The 22,930-nt window shown below is 36.0% G+C and overlaps 1 protein-coding gene across 1 annotated transcript in view; it reads left to right on the top strand.

The window, feature by feature from the left end:
• The window catches only part of VWA8 (von Willebrand factor A domain containing 8), a 382,159-nt gene that overhangs the window by 178,266 nt on the left and 180,963 nt on the right, over positions 1 to 22,930 (top strand). The window contains exons 22-26 of the mRNA XM_068984307.1: positions 4,626 to 4,701; positions 6,658 to 6,793; positions 10,985 to 11,104; positions 13,784 to 13,989; positions 15,767 to 15,918. Of these exons, the coding sequence (XP_068840408.1) occupies positions 4,626 to 4,701; positions 6,658 to 6,793; positions 10,985 to 11,104; positions 13,784 to 13,989; positions 15,767 to 15,918 (690 nt within the window). The remainder of the gene's footprint in view (positions 1 to 4,625; positions 4,702 to 6,657; positions 6,794 to 10,984; positions 11,105 to 13,783; positions 13,990 to 15,766; positions 15,919 to 22,930) is intronic.

Here is a 22,930-nt window from a genome sequence, read left to right as displayed (position 1 = left end):
CATTTTGAGTACCCTAAAATTTCCCAAGCCAGTAAGCTCATTTTGAGAATAAAGACAAAAGATCCCATTGTAAATATTTACAAATATTTATTTTTAAAAAGACTAGACAACTTACAAAACGTTCAGATTTTGTTAAAGGTTTGACTATCAGCATGACTTTGAATATTGGAGGAATTTCTTTTTAAATAAGTGTTAATATATTGTTGGGAGACGTGGTAAGGAAGGTAACGTAGAGTTTGAAAACTACTAATATTTTGAAAATTTTAGCTTCCATAAAATGACTGTTTTGCGGTGGCTGTTTTCTACCTGTTGTTCCCAGAAAAACCTACCTCTGAAGAGCAAAGTGCTGAACCACAGTCGACTCCCTTCCATAAATTTTATCCCCCAATGTCTTCCCTCCTTTTATGGTTTGTTAGGAGTTTATGCATCTGGATGTATTAGTGATGAGTGTTTGACGACTAAATACATTATTTGTCCTCCAAAACTACTCTTTTAAGAGCTGGAGTCTTCTCAGTCACTTTGGCAGAAATAATATTTTTTTTATCTTATGAAAAGGACTTTTCCCTTACAGCTTTCAAAGCACATTTAATAATTTTTCTTTCTCACTCTTGTCTTTTTAACTTTTTACTCTATTTCCTCAAATGTTCTATTTTAATTCCCGTCTGTAGAGGTGGATAATATTGGCTTTCAGGAGTTTAATTGATTTGCTGTCCACCTGAAACTATCACAACATTGTTAATTGGCTATATTCCAATACAACACAAAAAGTTAAAACAGAAAATATATACTTGTGCATGAAAAAGAAATAATAATTTTTAAAAAGAGTTTAAGTGATTTAAAAACAAGAAAGTTGAAGTAATTAACAAAACTAGGAGGCCTATTTATTAATAGACCAGTGCTGGTTTTTAACCAACCCTGCAATAATCACAGCTAACTTGTATCTTCTTTTTTTTGGATTGTGTGGCAACACTGCTTATATTAGTGATTATTTCTGTTTGAGGGCTCAGGGAAGTTTCTTTCCCAACTTAGCAAAATAAATTTATCTTTTGTAGGCAAGGCAGGAAGGAAGTGCGCAGAGAGCCCAGAATGTTTGTAAACATTAATTCTCAAATTCGTTTGCATCCCCTTTGTCTAAGTTACCACTCTCTTTTATTAATGATAATTATTATTAGTACTTCTTATCTTTATTTCATTACTTGTTTTAAAATAAGCCTTCTAGAAATGATCGTCTTGATAATACCATGACTTCTTCACTTAAAATATCCTTCAACAGCATTTACTTCTCAGACAGTAATTCTATGCTTATATCTAATTTGTTTAAATTACCATTTGATTCTATTTTCATAATCATCCCACTTCTTAAAATATTGAGCAAATATTTGTAAAGTGCCTCCTGTGAGTCATATTCTATCTTTCTTTTCTCATGCTTGGTTTATAATAATGAATGGACTATTACTTTAGCCATCTCTATTTTAATGAACTGCAAAGTTAGATAAGATTTTTATTAGCTATTTGAAACTCCTATGTGTCTTTTTTCCTCCTTCACCCTTGTGGTTAACTATTATTATTTTTCTAAAAGACAGCTAACCATAAGCCAATTTAAATACAACTTACTAAAATATCATCCTCAAAATAGACATTGCTATTTTGAGATCTTTTGCTCCTCAATAAATTAGAATTTATTAGCTTAATGTACCTTTATTAGCAAAGTCACAGGAATGGATTGTGCTTGCTCTCCAGTGGCCAATTTGCTGTCCTTATTTTGATAAAAACTTGGTCTTCATTCAATTTAATTACTTTTATTGCACCTGGAATCATTTAAAATTACTATTGAAGCATTAATAACTCCAGTGTAAAAAAACTTTAAAGTTACAGAGTTAAAATAAGACTAGAGTTTAGCACCGTGTTTCTTTTAGTAGCCTCTTTATCAACACAACTGATGGACAACTTTAGTTTGTAAAATAGTAAGTGAGAACAATTGGTGCTAACATAAATGTCAGCAATTAGCTGAACATTCTAATTAATTCCTCAAGCATTGCTGGTAACTGTTATGTCCTGGAGAGATGTCTCTTTGTTAAACTGTAGGCTAAGAAACTGTTACTAAGATGTGTTTTCTTTTCCCCAGTATTGTGCAAATTTTGACTCTACTTCAGCTTTTATGAGCTTATATTTCAAAACAATTCTTGAGAGGAACAAATCATAATAGAATTGAAACTGTAGCAAATAAAATATTCTCTTAGGGTCATTGATTATTTGTGTGGAGAATTACTATGATGCTCCTCAAACCAAAGCAATGATTTTAGTCAAATATTTTCTGAAAAAGGATCATTGTATTGTCTTTAAGAGTCAATTTATATGCTATTCTATCATGGCTTCCCGGGTAGCTCAGCTGGTAGAGAATCCGCCTGCAGTGCGGGAGACTGGGTTCGATCCTTGAGTTGGGGAAATCCCCTGGAGAAGGGAAAGGCTACCCACCCCAGTATTCTGGCCTGGAGAATCCCATGGACTATACAGTCGCAAAGAGTTGGACTCGACTGAGCAACTCACTGTCACTTATATGCTACTTGTGACAGTAGTCATCATTTACTGAGTTGAAGTTTATAATATTGTAAGATACCTTGAAAAACAAGCTTTTAAAAGATGTATATTTATACGCTTTTGGTTGCACTGGTTCTTCTTTGCTGCGCTTGGGCTACTCTTTGTTGCGGTCTGTGGGCTTCTCATTGCAGCTGCTTCCCTTGTTGCGGAGCATGAGCTGTAGGTGTGCCGGCTTCAGTCGTTACAGTGTGTGGGCTCAGTGGCTGTAGCTCACAGGTTGTAAAGCATGAGCTCAGAAGCTGTGATACCCAAGCCTAGTTGCTCTGCAGCATGTGGAATCTTCTGGACCACGGATTAAACCTGTGTCTGCTGTATTAGCAGGCGGATTCTAATCCACTGAAGTTCAAGCATTTTTTGTTGTTGTATTAAGTGCTATGCAGAAATTAGTGAGTTATTTTCTACTCTTATATAATAAGGAACTGACATATAAGCCAACCTGTTTTTTTAATTGAATGTCATTTTACATATTTTGCTAGCCTTTGCTTTTCCTTTGACATGTAAGACAAAGGACTAATAATAAGAATGGAACAAAACCACTTTTTCTCATTAAGTTGCTCTTTCTCATTGCCTACTCCACTGAAAGCCATGTTTCCTATTTGTATTTATACTTATTCCTTGTCCCTTTTAGGAATCATCTGGTTTGTGCTTGTTCCTTCAAACCTATGTTTTTTATTTATAGCATAAGTCTTTTGAGAAATCTAATTTGCCAAATTGTATGCTGTCAGAATTAACGTGTTATAGAACAATTTCATTTGCCTTTTTAAAGTTGTAATTCACCTTGAATTTCCTGTTCTTAATCTGCTATGAAGCACCATAATTATTAAAGTAATGATTAAATTTCCTTTCTGCTGATAATGATACAGAGTTCCTTTTTCCATTTTGGTGCTGGGAGGTGTCATGTTGTTGCCCATTAAATATGTGACAGCTGAGGTGAGAAATTTACTATATTGCTATAAAAATCTGTGTGAACACATCTCTTTCTTTTCCTCACCTACCCTTCTGTATTGCCGGAATATGAACAGTGAATTTGTGATATTAATTAAGGTCTGTTATTTGTTTAAAACCCAAAAATGGCCTTTATTTTTTTAGCGGAAGATAGCAAAAGTGTAACCTACACTAACTTAGGAGACCCAGGAGTACAAAAAATGGATATATGACACTTGTGTTTTATTCTGATCAAATGTCATTTTATTTCTTTACTAACTATAACATTTTGGTCAAGAAGATTCATAGGTGATGAACTTCATATCTTATCATGTGTGGAGTTGGATAACATTTAGGTAGCACACTGTTAATACTTTTGAAAATCCTGTTCTAAAGGAAAGTCAGGTAGGTAGTAGTAGGTAGACTTAAGAAAGTAAAATGAATTGCCCTAATCCTAGCAGAAATGTTCACAATCCCATGTTTGCTGGAATGAGGTAAAATGGTCTTGCCTCATGGCAAGTTGGGCCGTGAAGTATAATTCACAGACTCACTTTAATCAGGAACATCAGCATGCCAGTCGTCACCAAACTCACCATCAAATTATTTTTAAACAATGTAGATATTGTATGAAAGTGAAAGTGAAATTGCTCAGTCGTGTCCGACTCTTTTGTGACCCATGGACTGTAGCCCACCAAGCTCCTCCGTCCATGGGATTCTCCAGGCAAGAATACTGGAGTGGGTTGCCATTTCCTTCTCCAGGAGATATTGTATAGGTAATGCAAATATTTATTTTTAATTTCTCCTTTTCACCTTTAGGAGATGATTTTTAAGTGTAAAATGGTCATAGGGAAATTACTGGGAAAAGGAGAAGTGAAGAGCCTGGATAATTTGTAAACTTGGAGTAATTCCCAAACCTTTATAACTTATATTGACATCTACAAAATACTGTTGCTGAGTGGAATTTCATTTGCTTTTTTATTCGTCTTAGGAGAAGCTGGATGGTGAACTAAAGGAAGAAAAAGAGAAATGTTCTCATGTTTTATTCGAGATCAAATGTCACTGTATTTCTTTACTAACTATAAAATCTGTTGGTTTAACTTTAGGGACACCACAGTCCAAACACTTACTCTTCAGCCTTCTGTTAAAGATGGACTTATTGTATATGAAGACTCACCTTTGGTTAGTAATGCAATTATATGAATATTCTCAACTGTGTTCTTTGAATGATAATTATAGTTCAGCCTTTGAGGGGAAGAAATACCCCATTGATTCCAATATGTTTCAGTCTTAACTAGAAAACACTCATTCATATGTCATTTGGAGAGTGGATATTTAAATGCAAATTACTGGGAAAATAACATGTTTTCTTATTCTGTTCCTCTCTCTAGATAGAGATTTAGGTAATGATAGAAATCCTCTAATGGATATCTTTTCCATTCCAGAACTTTCAAAAAAGAAAAAAGTTTGCTGTTGTTTTCAGATGTGCAGACTTTGAAATTAGATAATGCTTCTGGAATATTTTTTAAAATGATTTTAATGAGTAAAATATTGACCCAACATTTTAGACAGCTGGGAAGATCAGCTGTCCTTAGCTTCTCACATAAGAGCCCCCCCACCGGCCCCTGCCGCCCCACCAAAAAAAAATCCTGTTCTGCCAGGCATGTCTTTCTGTGTATATAACTGCCCTCCAGCAATGGCACAGAGAAGCCATCCAGAGAACTCTGGTCCAGACCCCAGTGATGGGAGTCTTCAGGACCTCCTGTCTGAGTTCTTCCAGACTGGACTCGAGCTTCTCTGAACAGAGATGTGAAGGCTGGAGTTGGGAGTAGAAGCTACATGTTTTCTCTCTCTTTTTTAAAATTCAGGTTATTTTTACCCTAAAGTTAAAAAGAAAAATTTTTATTCATATTTTTAGAATATGAAATAAGATATTTGTGGTAGAGAGAATCACCTATTTCTCAATTTCTATAAAATTACTTGCCAAAACCATGTGATGAGAGAAGTTTATGATATGTTCCATTTTATGTTATGAGCTATTTCTTACTATTTAAAAAAATAATCTCTGGGTTTACATTGAAGTTCATTGGGTATCTCCTATCCATTCTTTTAAAATGTTTTAAAGAGTTTTTCCTAGCTTTTTTCCTATCTTTTCATAATGTGACCAATCGTCTAATTTACTCAGTCATCCAAGACCTAGAACTCTCTTATTTTTCCTTTCACCTCTTCCCATCTAATTAGTTGCCAAGGCTGTAGAATATCCTCTGAATATTTCTTCAGATAATATAATGTTTTTTATTTCCATTTTTAACCCATGCCCTCTTCCCTAAAATCAGATCCTCACCTCACTTTTTTACCAAGTCGTTATGGTATTCCCCCTCTAGTCTATTCTGCATATTTCTGCAAGATTAAAGGCACTGACTTGTAGCTTTAAACTTGTTATCACATCTGAACTCATAAATCTTTAATTCACCCATTTAATGAGACAAAGCACATATTTTTTGGTCTGGCAGGCAACTTTTTATTAGCCGAGACCTGATCTACACTTTCAGATCCTTTTCTGTCTTTTCTTACATTTAACCTCTGCATCAGCCAAGATAGACTGTTCATATTCACTCTTCCCTCAGTAGGGTGCAAATTTCTTGAGTTTGACCGTTGATTCTCTCTGTCTTGACTACCCATTTCTCCACTATACATACTGATCTCTTAAAACTGTGTACTCTTTTAAGGCTACCACAAGTGCAGTGTTCTGATATCCAGTACTGATGATCACAATCATTCCTCTTTGCCCCCACAGCCCTTTAAATTCTCTTTTTAATATGTCAATACTTGATTTAATTCTCCCCTTCCTGAGGGTGTGAAATGTGAACATCACTGACATAGAGCTAATTAGGATGCTTCAAGAAAATAAAGTGATTACTGTAGAGTTAGCAGTTCAGTAACTATGAGAAGCTTTTGGTGGAGATTCATAGATACTGTTTCCAGCTCTGCTACAGAAATTTTTTGTGATTTTATATTTATAGCTTGCAGAAAACCAGCTATTACAAATCCAAAGCAATGAGTGATGGAATTTTTAAAACGTTTGCTTTCATTTTTTGTTTGTTTGTTTTGTTTACAATAAATGTTCTGTCTTCAAAGGTTAAAGCAGTAAAATTGGGTCATGTTCTGGTAGTAGATGAGGCAGACAAGGCTCCAACAAATGTCACCTGTATTTTAAAAACTCTGGTAGAAAATGGAGAAATGATTCTAGCAGATGGACGACGCATTGTTGCAAGTGAGTATAAAAAAGCAACTTTTCTTTCAGTGTGCAATTTTAACATCTGTTGTATCAGATCACCCACTTTAGCTGGCTGCTTATCTACAAATAACAAGCATAAATTCAGTATAAGTCAAGTTGTCTGTATTGATAATTACAGATAATCTAGCTTTGTCAGTTTCACTTCCTAATAGCCAGAGAGTGTCTTTTAAAATTTCAATAGTAGCTTTAGGACAAATCAGCTTCGTATTTTTTCTACTCTGACAATACAAACATATAATCCCTTTTATACTTATGTCTCAATTATTTGTGTACAATTTATTTTCTTTCATTATTATGTGGAATTTTTGAAGCTCTACCATGTTTTGTTACTTATAATGTTAAAATCAATGTTATTATTAGCTCAATATAATTAGAAAAAAATTGCTGGGCATTTAATATCAGTGTTATATATATATGTGTGTGTGTGTACACATATATATTACACACACACACACATACACACACCATACACACTTGCCTCAGAAAGAAGTTACTCTGCTTTGGAGTACCTACTTCTTTTTATTTTTGTGGTTGTTAGGGAAAATGTAGGTAGATCTTATAAGTCTGTTTAACCCATAGGAAAAAATTGTCTAGTGCAATGTGAGAACATTTTCTAGTTTTTAATTTTTGTGTCATGAAAAGACTTGAAGATCTTTAACTAGCCACTGAAATATAGTCAATAGCAAGGTAGCCAAACAAATTGAGACTAATGACTGAAATCTTCATTATTCAAAAAGTATGTACAGAAGACTATAAAAATGTACAAGTCCATCGCCACAGAGGTTTCTTCTTGGACATTGTCATTGCAAGGCTGCTGCATCTAAACGTAGGAAACTTAACACTAATAAAAGCATTCTGAGACGGCAGTTTCACAGTGAGTATAGGAAAAAGTGAGAATTTGAGTTAAACAGCCTGGTAACTATCTTTTAGAAAATCAGATTTGAATGCTGCCTGCCCTTTTTAGAGGCATTATAAGGACAGTGAAATAGAAAGCAAGAAAGAACTACTGGAACAAACTTGTGGTTAAACAGAGACAATCTCCAAGCAAAGGAGTCATCATCATAATTTTTAAATTCAAATTTGATTGCAGGTGACATTTTAAACACAAGAGCAGCTGAAGCTCTTTTGAACATAGTTTCAAAAAGCATCACTTCCAAGCCTATGTTTTTCATTTTCTTAACTTTTTAAAATTTTCGTGTTTTATTGCCATTTCTGTGTTAGTTAACTCATTAAATTTTTCATGTGACCACATACCTTGTTATTTAACACTACTAAAATAAATGGAGATCAAATGTTAAAATTAATGGTGGTATTAGTACATGAATATATGGCACATTGAAAGGATACTTTTTGTTATCATAAAGAAGTATGAGTGTAGCTTCTTACAGACTCATCTCAATAAAACTCCAAGTACTTTGCATCTGTGAAAAGAAGAGAAGTGAAACACAAAGGAGAAAAGGAAAGATGTACCCATTTGAATGCAGAGTTCCAGAGAACAGCAAGGAGAGATGAGAAAGCCTTCCTCAGTGATCAGTGTAAAGAAATAGAGGAAAACAACAGAATGGGAAAGACTAGAGATCTCTTTTAGAAAATTAGAGATACAAAGGAAACTTTTCATGCAAAGATGGGCTCAATAGAGGACAGAAATGGTATGGACCTAGCAGAAGCAGAAGATATTAAGAAGAGGTGGAAAGAAAACACAGAAGAACTGTACAGAAAAGATCTTCGTGACCCAGATAATCATAATGGAATGATCACTCACCTAGAGCCAAACATCCTGGAATATGAAGTCAGGTGGGCCTTAGGAAGCATCACTACAAACAAAGCCAGTGGAGGTGATGAAATTCCAGTTGAGCTATTTCAGATCCTGAAAGATGATGCTGTGAAAGTGCTGCACTCAATATGCCAGCAAATCTGGAAACCTCAGCAGTGGCCACAGGACTGGAAAAGGTCAGTTTTCATTCCAATTCCAAAGAAAGGCAATGTCAAAGAATGGACAAACTACTACACCATTGCACTCATCTCACATGCTAGTAAAGTAATGCTCAATATTCTCCAAGCCAGGCTTCATCAGTATATGAACTGTGAACTTGCAGATGTTCAAGCTGGTTTTAGAAAAGGCAGAGGAACCAGAGATCAAATTGCCAATATCTGTTGGATCATTGAAAAACCAAGAGAGTTCCAGAAAAACATCTATTTCTGCTTTATTGACTATGCCAAAGCCTTTGACTGTGTGGATCACAATAAACTGTGGAAAATTCTGAAAGAGATGGGAATACCAGACCACCTAACCTGCCTCTTGAGAAATCTGTATGCAGGTCAGGAAGCAACAGTTAGAACTGCACATGGAACAGCAGACTGGTTCCAAATCAGGAAAGGAGTACGTCAAGGCTATATATTGTCACCCTGCTTATTTAACTTATATGCAGAATACATCATGAGAAACGCTGGGTTGGAAGAAGCACAAGCTGGAATCAAGATTGTCGGGCGAAATATCAATAACCTCAGATATGCAGATGACTCCACCCTTATGGCAGAAAGCGAAGAAGAACTAAAGAGCCTCTTGATGAAAGTAAAAGAGAGTTAAAAAGTTGGCTTAAAGCTCAACATTCAGAAAACTAACTTCATGGCATCCGGTCCCATCACTTCATGGCAAATAGAGAAAAGTGGAAACGGTGACAAACTTTATTTTTGGGGGCTCCAAAATCACTGCTGGTGCTGACTGCAGCCATGAAATTAAAAGGAGCTTGTTCCTTGGAAGAAAAGTTATGGCCAACCTAGACAGCATATTGAAAAGCAAAGACATTACTTTGCCAACAAAGGTCCGTCTAGTCAAAGCTATGATTTTCCCAGTAGTCATGTATGGATGTGAGAGTTAGACTATAAAGAAAGCTGAGCACTGAAGAATTGATGCTTTTGAACTGTGGTGTTGGAGAAGACTCCATCCTAAAGGAAATCAGTCCTGAATATTCATTGGAAGGACTGATGTTGAAGCTGAAACTCCAATACTTTGGCTACCTGATGCGAAGAACTGACTCATTTGAAAAGACCCTGATGCTTGGAATGATTGAAGTAGGGAGGAGAAGGGGACGATAGAGGATGAGATGGTTGGATGGCATCACTGACTCAGTGGACATGAAGGTGAAGGTGAAGTTGCTCAGTCCTGTCCGACTCTTCGCCACCCCGTGGACTGTAACCTACTAGGCTTCTCCATCCATGGGATTCTCCAGGCAAGAATACTGGAGTGGATGTTTGGGTAAACTCCGGGAATTGGTGACGGACAAGGGAGGCCTCACGTGCTGCGATTCATGGGGTCGCAAAGAGACACAACTGAGCGACTGAACTGAACTGAACTTCACATCTGTCATTTTTTAGAGATGAACAGCCTAAAGCCTAAGATTTAAATAAACCCAAATGACAGGTGTTCTGTCTTAAAATAACGATAATAAAGTTTTTGCTACCTTAAACTTTTGTTTGGACTAGTAGTTCAATCTGAATGTACATCAGCCAGTAGTATATAATATTTACTTCCTTTAGTACCTTAAACATTTGCACAAAGACAGCTCCAGTCAACTTGAAATTACATATTTTAAGAACTATAATAGAATCCCTCGAGTGGAAATAAATAACTTTTCTTTAATGAATTGACTTGATGTTCAAGACTTTCTCCTATGTAGTTAATCCTTTCAGGGTGGGTAATCTAAACAGGACCTACGCCTTAGCTACAGAATAGCAGGCTTTATGCAAAGGGATGCAGTTGCTAATTTGATTTAAAAAAAAAAACTGAAGGATGTTTAGATTATCCTGAGTATCCTTTGGCTTATCCATTGTTATAGATTCTTATTTGTATTTTAAATGAATGATAGGATCTCAAGCCAAGTTGAAGCAGCATAAGACAACATTTAAACAAGTTTGTTTTTTAGATGTGCCTTTAATTTACATAAAAATGCAAGTTCCTGTATTCAGTATTCTATTCTAAGCAAACTTTCTCAAAAGATGTTTTTGTTTTCTCCAACTCAGTTATTACAACCAGATTTCTTAGATTTGTTTTATAACCCTATAGTCATAAAACTATATGACTGCTTTTGTGATTTTAAAGGCTATAACGTGATACTCTTAAGAATTATTGCCTATCAATAAAGAATAAATTGAAAACATTTTTTTCAGATGCTGCACTAGTCAATGGAAGAGAAAATGTTGTAGTGATTCATCCTGATTTTAGAATGATTGTTCTGGCCAACAGACCTGGATTTCCTTTCCTAGGCAATGATTTCTTCGGTACCTTAGGTAAAAGCAATAATGATAATAATAACCAAAACAATAGCAATAACAGTAATAATGTCATCTTAGTAGCAGTGCTATATTGGCTGTTGCTGAATGCTCCCGACTAAATGCTCCCACGTGCTATCGTCATCATCGCAACTATTTTATGAGAGTATTTTTATCCCCATTTTAGAGGAGAAGAATGTCTGATATTTGGAGAGGTTATTTTTCTAGGGTCACTCAGATAAAAAGTGTTAGAACTTGGCTTCATATCTAAGACTATAGATAGTCTTAGAGTAGAACACAAATTCAGAAAGGGTTTTTAGTGTTTGCTTTTCATCACATCACCCTAACTGTGGAAGGGTTTGAGGCCAGCTCTGGTGAGACTGATTCACCTTGACTGGAGAGGCCCTGGGATAAACTGAATCATCAGGAACCTTTAAGAAGAACTTCTCTTCTCTGTGACAAGTAGCTAATTCTGAATACTGGGCATTCCATATGCAACGTGAAGCAGGCTCAGTCTCCTAGTAGGATTTTTGATCTGGTGACTCCACATCAAGGAATTTATCCAAGGAAATTCCCTAATAATTTAAGTACAAGGATAGGCAATATAGCATTGTTTATAGTTGCAAAACTAAAAGGAAACAACCCAAATGTATACCGCAATGGGACTGAATGAAGAAGTTCTGTTATATCCACTCAGTAGATTACCATGCAGTTGCTTAAAAAAAGGTGGAGCATGAGTTTACCGGTGCTGACACCGACGGACAAAAAGAGTCCTAGAAATGTATTAAGCGAAACAGTAAGAACAGTCTGTGCAGTGGCCTGCCAGGTGAATTAATAGAAAATAAAAGGCAAGAGGGATGCATTTACACGAATATGCGTGACGTGCGTAGAATGTCCTCAGGTGAGACTCTCACATCCTCTAACCTCCCTGGCCTTGCTTCTGCCCTGCTCTGTGCTGCTCTCCCATCGCTTACCCTCTTCCAGCTTCCCTGCCCCCCTGCCCCTTCTCTGAACACGCCAGCCGTGCTCGCCCTAGGGTCTTTGCAGTAGCTGGACCTGCCATGCTCTTCCACCACACACCTGCATTTGCCTGGTTGTCACCTTCTCGGTGAGGCCGGCCTGTCTGGCATCCCCAGCCATCACTGTTTCTCAAGCACTATACTGCGCTTTTCTTTCTTCCTTGAAACATGCAGTTTCTAATATTTGTAATTATTGTTTATATCCTCCGTATGCCAGAATCTGAACTCCATGAGAACAGGGCTTTGTGTGTTTTTGATCACTGAGGTCTATAAAGTACATAGGGTATTACTTGGCACATAGAAGGAATTTAATCATTATTCGATGAATGAACAAATAAGGGGTCGATTATAGCTTTATATTAGTGTTGCATTTGCTTTTCAGCAAAAAAAGGCCAAAGCTGTTTTTCATGTTTGTACTTGAATGAGTTTAGCCTATGAGATACAAGCTTGAAGTTATCATGGTTGCATTTTATTCAGTTGTTTTCATGAATATATGATAACAATAAAAGAACGATCTGAGTCATTTCTGAGTCCAAGTAAGTTCTAAATATCCTTCCTTTCTAAAATGAGCATATTAAATAATGCAAATCTGTTTACTGTAACTTCCTTTGGTCCCTGTCCTTTGGATTATAAATCAGAATTATGTGAACTTTTATCTGAGAAGTTTCTCTCTCTCAAGGATAGATTATGTTTTTCTAATATATTCTCAGTTGTTGAAATTATCAGTGAAATATTTTTTTTCCAATTCCTTTTCCTTGATTTTTATTTAGATATTATCTCTGCACATTTACTTTTCTGAAACCAACTTATAAAGTATATTCTAGCAATGTGAACAAGATATAAATTGTTTAGAGCATGATGATACTAATTTCCCCATTTTTAGTATGCATAAAAAGTCGTGCATGTATGTATGTAATTTCTGAAGATATTTATCATGTGTTATAGAGTTAAAAATGCAATCTCAGAACCACAAGAGTATTTTCCAATTAGTGGAAAAAGACTAAATTATCAGAACTACATATGTTTGTATGTATGCATTTAAAATAGAGTAGGACATGGCAACCCACTCCAGTATTGTTGCCTGGAGAATCACATGGACAGAGGATCCTGGCGGTCTACAGTCCATGGGGTCATTAAGAGTCAGACATGACTGAATGATTTATATATATATATATATATATATATATATATATATATATATATATATGCATTTAAAAATACTAGTAGGACCAGTATTATAAAGCAATCATCAGTCAATTAAGAATAAATAAATATTAAATACTGACATGAAAAATATGAAAAAATGAATACACTGAACTGTTAACCCTGTGGGGGAAGGAGTGAGATTGGCAGAAGCTCACAGGGACTTCTCTTTCTGTTCTTTGTACTCAAATATCTACCAGTGAGATTATATCCAAGTATTGTACAATTTTTAACAGAAATAAATCTGTAGAATAAACCACACATCACTCAGGCTCATTTCCTTTTGCTTTAGTCATTTGCTTTTTTCTGTATACCTATTGTTGGACAGGCTTTCTATGCAGTTTTACACATTTAAAAATAGAAGTGCTTTGGTGAGCAACCCATGGCTTTTTCATTGATCATTCCGTATTTACTATGTCCTTATAAGCGGTTAGTTGCATACTGACTGTGAATCTTTTTTTTTCTTCTCTCATAGGTGATATTTTTAGCTGCCATGCAGTGGATAATCCCAAACCCTACTCGGAACTCAGGATGCTCAGGCAGTACGGCCCAAATGTGCCCGAGCCCATCCTTCAGAAGCTTGTTGCTGCCTTTGGAGAGCTAAGGAATTTAGCTGACCAGGGTATTATTAACTACCCTTATTCTACCAGAGAAGTTGTCAACATAGTCAAGCATTTGCAGGTATGGCACCTACCTGTACGTAAAAGTTTAAAAGAAGTCATCAGTCTTGTTTGAGGGTTTTTTTTTTTTTTGCCTAATTTATACCAAGTCTTTCCATTTCTCTTTAATACTGGTTAAGGTGATATAGTATGAAATGTCTGTAAACCAAATGAACATTTGCTGTTTAACCTCTGGATTGACTTTGACAAGGTTCCGTGCCATGGCTAATACCAAGGAGCTAGGAAATTTGGTGGAGGTTTTCTGGGGGGTGTGGGAAGACAGGAGAGTGAGACAGAAGGGAACCTTTACTGCTATTTGACTTTATACAACAAGCATATATGGTCTCTGAGTGAAAATATTTTCATTTTGAAAATGAAAGACTTGAAGATAAAAACTGACTGGAAACTAGTAGTATTGATTACATACCTGTAAGTACTGTGAGAAGGTTTTGTTGGATAGAGTAAGTGGGCAAGAGAATGAAATTCCTTAAAGCCATCCACGATGCATAGTTCACCTTGAAGGGCTTCCCTAATAGCTCAGTTGGTAAAGAATCTGCCTGCAGTGCAGGAGACCCTGGTTCAATTCCTGGGTCGGGAAGATCCACTGGAGAAGGGATAGGCTACCCACTCCAGTATTCTTGGGCTTCCCTTGTGGCTCGGGTGGTAAAGAATCCACCTGCAGTGCAGGAGACCTGGGTTCGATCCCTGGGTCAGGAAGATCCACTGGAGAAGGGATAGGCTACCCGCTCCAGTATTCTGGCTGGGAGAATTCCATGGACTTTATAGTCCATGGGATCACAGTGAGTCGGACACGACTGAGCAACTTTCACTTTCACTTTTCACCTTGGTGAAAGAAGACAAAAAGCCTGTGTAGATTCTGCTTTTATAACAAATGATGATTTCCAAGCAAACAGTCATAACCTAATGACTCTTGACCCTTGAAAACCTAGACAGGAAAATAGAAAGCTTTGTTCTGCCTGTAAAACCATGGCAAGTCCAGCTGAGATCCCAGCGCCTAGAGAGAATCAAGACAGAGGCAATGAATGACCCAGAGGACCCCAGCAATGTGAAGTCAGCTGTCTGTAACCCTCGTTTTCTTTCCCTCTGCGCATCCCCGTGTGTCTGTTCTCTGTACTTTTTACCTTCTTCTTCCTTTTCATGTTCCTTTACCTTTTTTTTCATTTACTCTTGGACTTGTGACTTTTCTGAATTTTTCCATATAGATATTCAACACTCTGCTCTATTTAAGTAGCATTTTTTAATTTGGTCAGTCCAGTTGTTGTTTAGTCTCTAGGTCGTGTGTGACTCTTTTGTGACCCCATGGCCTGTAGCCTGCCAGGCTCCTCTGTCCATGTGGATTCTCCAGGCAAGAATACTGGAGTGGGTTGCCATTTTCTCCTCCAGGGGATCTTCCCAATCCAGGATCAAACTTACGTCTCCCACACTGCAGGCAGATTCTTTACAACTGAGCCACCAGGGAAGCTCAGTACTCATTTTAAAAGCAGGAGATTTCAGAAAGTGGTGAAAGTCACCATACCCCAGGATTTGAGTATCAGTTTAACATTTGAGAGAAAGAACTGTTTCCCCTCAAATTCTGAAATTTATTGAAAGAGAAAAATATTAAGTCATCAGGGCAAACATTAAAAGAGAAAAGCATTCCTCCTATCCGTTTATCTGAGAAGGCCAGTAAGAAAAGGTCTAGTGAAGTTTATTTGATCATTATTCTGTCAGTTTGGGAAATCTTTATAGCACTTTGTATTTTATCGCATGGTAATAAGGGAATTTTTTTTTAAATACAGAAATTTCCCACTGAAGGTCTCTCCAGTGTGGTTAGGAACGTGTTTGACTTTGATTCCTACAACAACGACATGAGGGAGATTTTGATTAACACTTTGCACAAATACGGAATACCAATTGGAGCAAAACCATCCAATGTGCAGCTGGCGAAGGAGTAAGGCAAATCACTCTTGATAAAGTACTCTTGAGCGTAACTGTTCTGATTCTCAAATGCTGATCATTCTGAGTCTACTGTTATACTCTACTAAACTGACCTAGTGTGGAAATTACTTTTCCATGAGTAAGCTCTTTAAGTATATGGTGCTATTTGCTGGCTGGATTTCAGTTAAATAGCATTATTTATAGGTCTGTAAATTGAGAAATTCAGTTATTCCAAATGTCCCATGAGTAGATGTAATGTAATCAAATAAAGGGAAATATTTGTTTCTTTAACAGTCTCTGTCCTTTTATTGAATTCCTATGATTCTCATTTTTTCCTAACCTAGTACAGAATCATTGTACAAACATGCAAACTACATGAAGAGATAATATATATTTAGTTAAGATGATCTTATTTCTGTCACCATATATTTTTCTGTTATAGTTTTCTAAATTTATAATCATATTAAATTGAAATTTGGGGATTACTTATTTTAGCCTGACAGATGAAAGAGGCAGGGAAAATAAGTGGGTTTTGTTTCATGTGGGCTACTTGCCTGCTTTTTATTTTGTAATTATAGGCTATATACTTAACAAAGAATCTTAACAAATATGATATTGTTGACCAGAAAAATAACTGACAGTATTTATTAGTAGGATAATTAAGTCAGTGCAAATTCACGAGAAAACAGTTTTAAATATGCATAACTTATTGATAATGCATCTAATGTCTTTGTCTGTAGGGAAATCCATTATCATAAATTCCCAAGGGACAAAAATTGCTTTTTATTTAACTTCGGTCTCATATAGGAGGAACGCTCTGCCTTCCTTAGGAAAAGACTGTTGTATATTAATGATTAGTCCAGCTACATATATTTATTCTAAGTGTTTACATCATCAGTATTTATTCTTTGAAGTTATTATAAAACTTGTTAGAATATATGCTAATAAAAATAAATTGTTAAGGCTTTAACAGTTTCTTCAAAGCTTTCTTAAAAAGAAACAAATATTTCCCTTTAGTGGTAAAAGAGCTAGATGGAATTATGTTAGAAATTTATCAGTGAATTGGTTTATATTATTAATAAATAAATTTTCTTTTTGATAAGAATGATTTGATGTCATTGCTAATATATACACTTTTCTGTGGAATACTGTTTTACTGATTGATTAGGAATATTTATGGGCATTTAGAAACTAGTTTGGTGATTTAATGGGTATAACTTATCTCCTACATTAGAGAGTTCAAGAAATGTATTTAATGTGCAAACTTCTGTTAGTACTCATGTTTTTTTGCATCCTTTTTATAAATTATATCTTGAGTTTCAATTGGAAATAAGATGATTTTTAATTTGTTTTACCATTAACAAACTTATATACAGTTTTAGCTTCATGGAAACCAGGCTTGTGATTTTAAAATAACTTTTTTTCTACTCTGTACAACTTGAAATAAAATTTAAAATGTGTATTAGTTGGTAAGATCAATCAAAAGAAAAACTATTGGCTATTTAATTTTCTAAGGAAGACAGATACAGTGATTTAACTTACACATTACTGTTTCCAGTTCTGTACTGAAAAATTCTTGCCATGGCTTGCTCATTGTTGCCATGGTGAGTTAATTCCAACTCTTTTTTAAAATATTTACTTATGAGCGGAAGCAAAAGTGCATTGAGCCTGGAAACAAGATGGTCATGCCTGAGACCAGCATGGAAAGAACTAGTTGTCCACCCACTGCATGTAGCTAAAAATAGACTTATAGCAGATGTGGGGGAAGTGTGAATTTTCCTTTGGAGTGGAGATAATAGCGGACTACAATTTGCACATTTAGAGCACGTTTTCATCACCTGTAAATTGCAATGACTTGAGCAGCTCAAAGGTAGTGATGCTATTTTATTAGTGAAATCCACAGGTTCCATACCTTTTATTTCTATCATATTACCAGTCTTGTACTTTGAGAGGGTAGCATGGCAGGGTGAACAAAGCAATATCCTGGGAATTCAGCAGTTAATGACATGTTCAACATACATGTCTGGGTTAAACATGAAGAAACAGATTTTACCCTGTTTGTAAAATGAGAGCATTTTACTGTAGCATAACCATATAACATCACCTAATCAAGATGCTTTTTAGAATGAAAGGGCACTATTAATAATAAGTCTGTAAAAAGAGATGTGGAATAAGACTGTTCTAGTGAGACCATAGTATATTTTCATCTTTAGAAGGTTAATAAGGTTTCTTCTTATTCTAACACCCTTTGCATTTTAATATAATCTTAATTTTCTTTCATCTGCAAAAATAAAAATAAATTAAAAAGAATACTTAAACTTTCTATTTCTCTCCTCAACTACCACACTGATAATAGTAATCACAGACCTCTGAAAATTCAAGTTGTCCCTATGCAGTCTTATGATTTGCTTTGACTTTTCTAGACCTTTGGCTAAACTTTATACTTCACTGATTGATGTTGGTTGCTGCTCTTGTTTGGTCACTAAGTTATGTCCAACTCTTTGCAACCCCATGGACTGTAGCCTGCCAGGCTCCTCTGTCCATGGGGTTTTCCAGGCAAGAATATTAGAGGAGGTTGCCTTTTCCTTCACAAAAGGATCTTCCCGGACCAGGGATTAAACCTGTGTCTCCTGCATCAGCAGGCAGGTTCTTTACCACTGAGCCATCAGGGAAGCCCATACTTCTCTAGACCTTTTGCTAAATCAGTTCTTTGAGGCTGCTCTTGTTCATCTCTGGAGATCCAGTGTTAGTGAAGAAGATTCACATTGGGTTTCTGTCCCTAAGGAAGAAGGACCAAATGTTTTAATTGCTATTAATATCCTTTTGCCCTGAATGAAAAATTATTGCTACAGCCTGTTAATTTTCTTGTTCTCTAATTCAGTCTTTATTCAATAGGGGAAAAAATTGCACTGAACCCAGAATAAGATGGTTACATTCACACACAAGATAGGGATGGAAAAATAACTGTCCATGAGTATAAGTGTATAAGTAAAAAGAGATGTAAGACAGATGTTGTAGAAGAGGGAAACTTTCCCCATGGGGCAGAGGTGATGCTGGTCCACTGTTTATACTGTTTAAACAGTCTTCTGCAGCTACCTTCCTCCTCAGCTGAAATCAGAATATACTGTGGCTGTTTGGTGATGCTCTTCAGTGAAATTCCTGAGACCTTGTCATTTTCATTCTCCTAAAGAGTGCAGTGACATGGTACCTGTCTCATTCATACGTCTCTGTACAGTTTTTTTTTTTTTCATTGGAATATAATTCCTTTACAATGTTGTGATACTATTCTGTACGTTTTTAAAAGGCCTAGTGTGATATTAGGAGATGAATATGATTTATCTTTTTTATTAAACATGTGCTAGACCTGGTACTTGGTAGGCTGTCATACTGGGTAATTATTTTACCTTGCTTGATTAAGCCATAATGCAGCTCTTTTTTCCAATCTAAACACATTCTACATCTCAGTATTGGGATCAGAATTGGCTACCTAGGTCCCTATGTTGCATTTGACCCTTTATACTAGTACTTGAAGTTTTTCTGTTGTTTCCTTTTAAGTTTCTAACACATGGGAAGGGATATGTCAGAGAGATGGCGAACATAATAAGCACACTGGGAGAAATTTAGGCAGAAATAGGATTTGGCTTAAACTCCAAGCTCTTAAAAAGTAATCCGAGCTCTTGAGTTTCAAATGTCATTATTGGGGAAAAAAGTACACATACACACACATATACATACATATGTATGCATGCATACTCGGTCAGTGTCTGACTCTTTTCAACCCCACCAGGCTCCTCTGTCCATGGGATTTCTCAGGCAAGAATACTGGAGTGGGTTGTCATTTCCTTCTCCAGGGGATCTTCCCAAACCAGGGATCAGACCAGTGTCTCCGGGATTGGCAGGCAGATTCTTTACCACTTGAGCCACCTGGGAAGCCCCATAGTGAAAGTGAAGTCACTCAGTTGTGTCCGACTCTTTGTGACCCCATGGACTGCAGCCTACCAGGCTCCTCCATCCATGGGATTTTCCAGGCAAGAGTGCTGGAGTGGATTGCCGTTTCCTTTTCCAGGGGATCTTCCCGACCCAGGAATCGAACCTGGGTCTCCCACATTGCAGGCAGACGCTTTACCGTCTGAGCCACCAGGGAAGCAGGTGTGTGACACATACACATACGTATAATTAGGCTCAAACATCCAGCCAAACGCATACAGAGTATCTGCTATAGTAGATACAGATCTTCATGTCACAGCAAAGCTTGCTTGGTTTACCCTCAGATAAGCATTTATTATTATTATTATTCAAGAATAAACATGCTGCTAGCACATTAGCTCTTCCAAATTTAAAGCTGTTTCAGAGTAAGTTGTGAACTACTCAGGAAACATTTGTTTTAAAGGGAGTCCTTTTTTTCTGTACATTCATTTTCAAGAGACTTATACAATAGTTCATCTTAATATAGGTAATATTATCTTTGCATTTTATAGAGAAAGAATTTGAGGAACAGAGAGGTTACCTCACCTACCTAAGATTAGAAATCTGATCAGGCGCAGAACTGTAATATGCACAATTTTAGTTCCAGTTTTAAAGATGAATATAAGCAGATCCATATGCACGTGTAGGCAGTTTCTAAATCAGAATTATTCTTTGCATACTGAAAATCACCAATAGTTTTGGTTTAAAAGCACCTTAGAACTTTAGATAATCAACTTGGAAATCATTGACCATGATGTCATACTTGTAATATACATATGCTTCAGAGAGTTGTGATAGATTTGGGGGATTTAGCCATATTTCACAGTGTTGAAAAGCAAGTTGATATAGACTTTTGGCACAACAAAAATCATTTTAAAGACCTCTTCATCCCCAGTTAAGCTTTCCTCTTTCTTTTTTTCTCTTAATAATGAAAGATCATGAAGTAAAACATAAGGTAATTCATTCAGAAAAATAAAAACTCTAGAAAACTTACATTTGACTACCATACAGAAGAAGCAGACTAGCCATCATTCTTCCTGATTTGGAACACAAAAGGAATTTACTAAGTCTTCTCAAACATTGTAGTCATTTTTACATAAATCAAATATACAAAGACATTATCTCCACCCTCTGAATTTAACTTCGTTTGTTTATCTCTTCCTGTCTTCCCTAGGAGACACACCTATCTATAAAATACTTAAATGCTGATTCTTCTTGATCCACACTCTTTGCCCTCAACCCTATTGATTTCTTTTTATAATGCTGCTTGCTTTATGAAGCCAGTTTCTTTTTTTTCCCCAAAAATATTTGTTGCTTATTTGTTACTGGCAAAGTGTCTGTAGTCCATCAGTCATTAATTTTATCAGCAAATAGAATAAAAAATTTGAAGAAATTTATAAGCTTTTATATGTAGCATTTCTCTATGATGTATACGTACTAAATGAAGAATGATGTCCCATTTATTTTTAAAATAAATTAGCAAAAAAAAAAATTAAAACACTACTAATTCCACCATCTAGAAACAATTATTATTTAATCCTTCTAGATCTTTTCCTAGGGTTCTATGTGTTATTTCAACTGAGAAATATTTCTTTACAGTTTTTTTTTCCTGAGTTTTTCTTCTTGATAAAAGACATGACCCTGAAAGGAGATCCTTTTTAAAACACTTGATTCCCAATCTTCTTCGTTGAAAAGAAATATATCTACAATAGATTAGATTCTAGCATATATATACTTATCTCACAATCCCACTTTTTTTCTCCTTCCCTCTTGATCCTTGAGTTTTTAGACTTAAAGTATTTATTCTAAACATAATGAACAGATTCTTAAAGCATGTAAGTTGCTTTAAGCTAGGCATTTCTCTGGCATTTCAACAAAAGTAAGGAATAAACACATTAATACCAACACTTTGTGTCTTTATGCATATGTTTAAATGTCATTATCCTTTACAGACTCATAGAAAATGCTGTTGCTAGCCAGACTGCACATCTAAAAATGACTGCTATGTGTGACTGCACTTTTAAAGTGTCCCATAGCTAGTAAAGAAGCCCTATTGGAATCTTGAAATTACTCCTCTGATGTCTTGTTGATGTTTCTATTCTCTCTCTGCTTTCAAATGCTTTATTAAAAACTTTTAAACTTCACTTTTTCAAGTGAAATAAGGTAATTTGAATTAATTCAGTCTAAATGATATTAGCCAATACTTTTTATTAAATTTATTTAATAGGTTCACATTTTGAATAATTTAAAAACACTGTAGTAGCTGTTGATAGTAGTTGCCTTTGAGAGAGGCTCTGGAAAGGAAAAGGAAAGCCTTACTCTCTGTCCTAACGTGTATTATTTCCTATAGTTTATTTTTTATTTATTTTTTTTTACTGTATTGGTTTTGCCATACATTGACATGAATCCAGCATGGGTGTATATGCGTTCCCAAACATGAACCCCCCTCCCACCTCCCTCCCCATAACATCTCTCTGGGTCATTACCATGTACCAGCCCCAAGCATGCTGTATCCTGCGTCGGACTTAGACTGGCGATTCGATTCTTACATGATAGTATACATGTTACAATGCCATTCTCCCAAATCATCCCACCCTCTCCCTCTCCCTCAGAGTCCAAAAGTCCATTATACACATCTGTGTCTTTTTTGCTGTCTTGCATACAAGGTCGTCATTGCCGTCTTTCTAAATTCCATATATATGTGTTAGTATACTGTATTAGTGTTTTTCTTTCTGGATTACTTCACTCTGTATAATCGGCTCCAGTTTCATCCATCTCATCAGAACTGATTCAAATGTATTCTTTTTAATGGCTGAGTAATACTCCATTGTGTATATGTAGCACAGCTTTCTTATCCATTCATCTGCTGATGGACATCTAGGTTGTTTGCATGTCCTGGCTATTATAAACAGTGCTGCGATGAACACTGGGGTACATGTGTCTCTTTCAATTCTGGTTTCCTCGGTGTGTATGCCCAGCAGTGGGATTGCTGGGTCATAAGGTAGTTCTGTTTGCAATTTTTTAAGGAATCTCCACACTGTTCTCCATAGTGGCTGTAC

Source organism: Capricornis sumatraensis, chromosome 12, assembly GCF_032405125.1.
Source record: "Capricornis sumatraensis isolate serow.1 chromosome 12, serow.2, whole genome shotgun sequence".
In the NCBI taxonomy this organism is placed as follows: Eukaryota; Metazoa; Chordata; class Mammalia; order Artiodactyla; family Bovidae; genus Capricornis; species Capricornis sumatraensis.
Note: the sequence above shows the minus strand (reverse complement) of the source record. Positions and strands in the feature narration are given on the sequence as shown.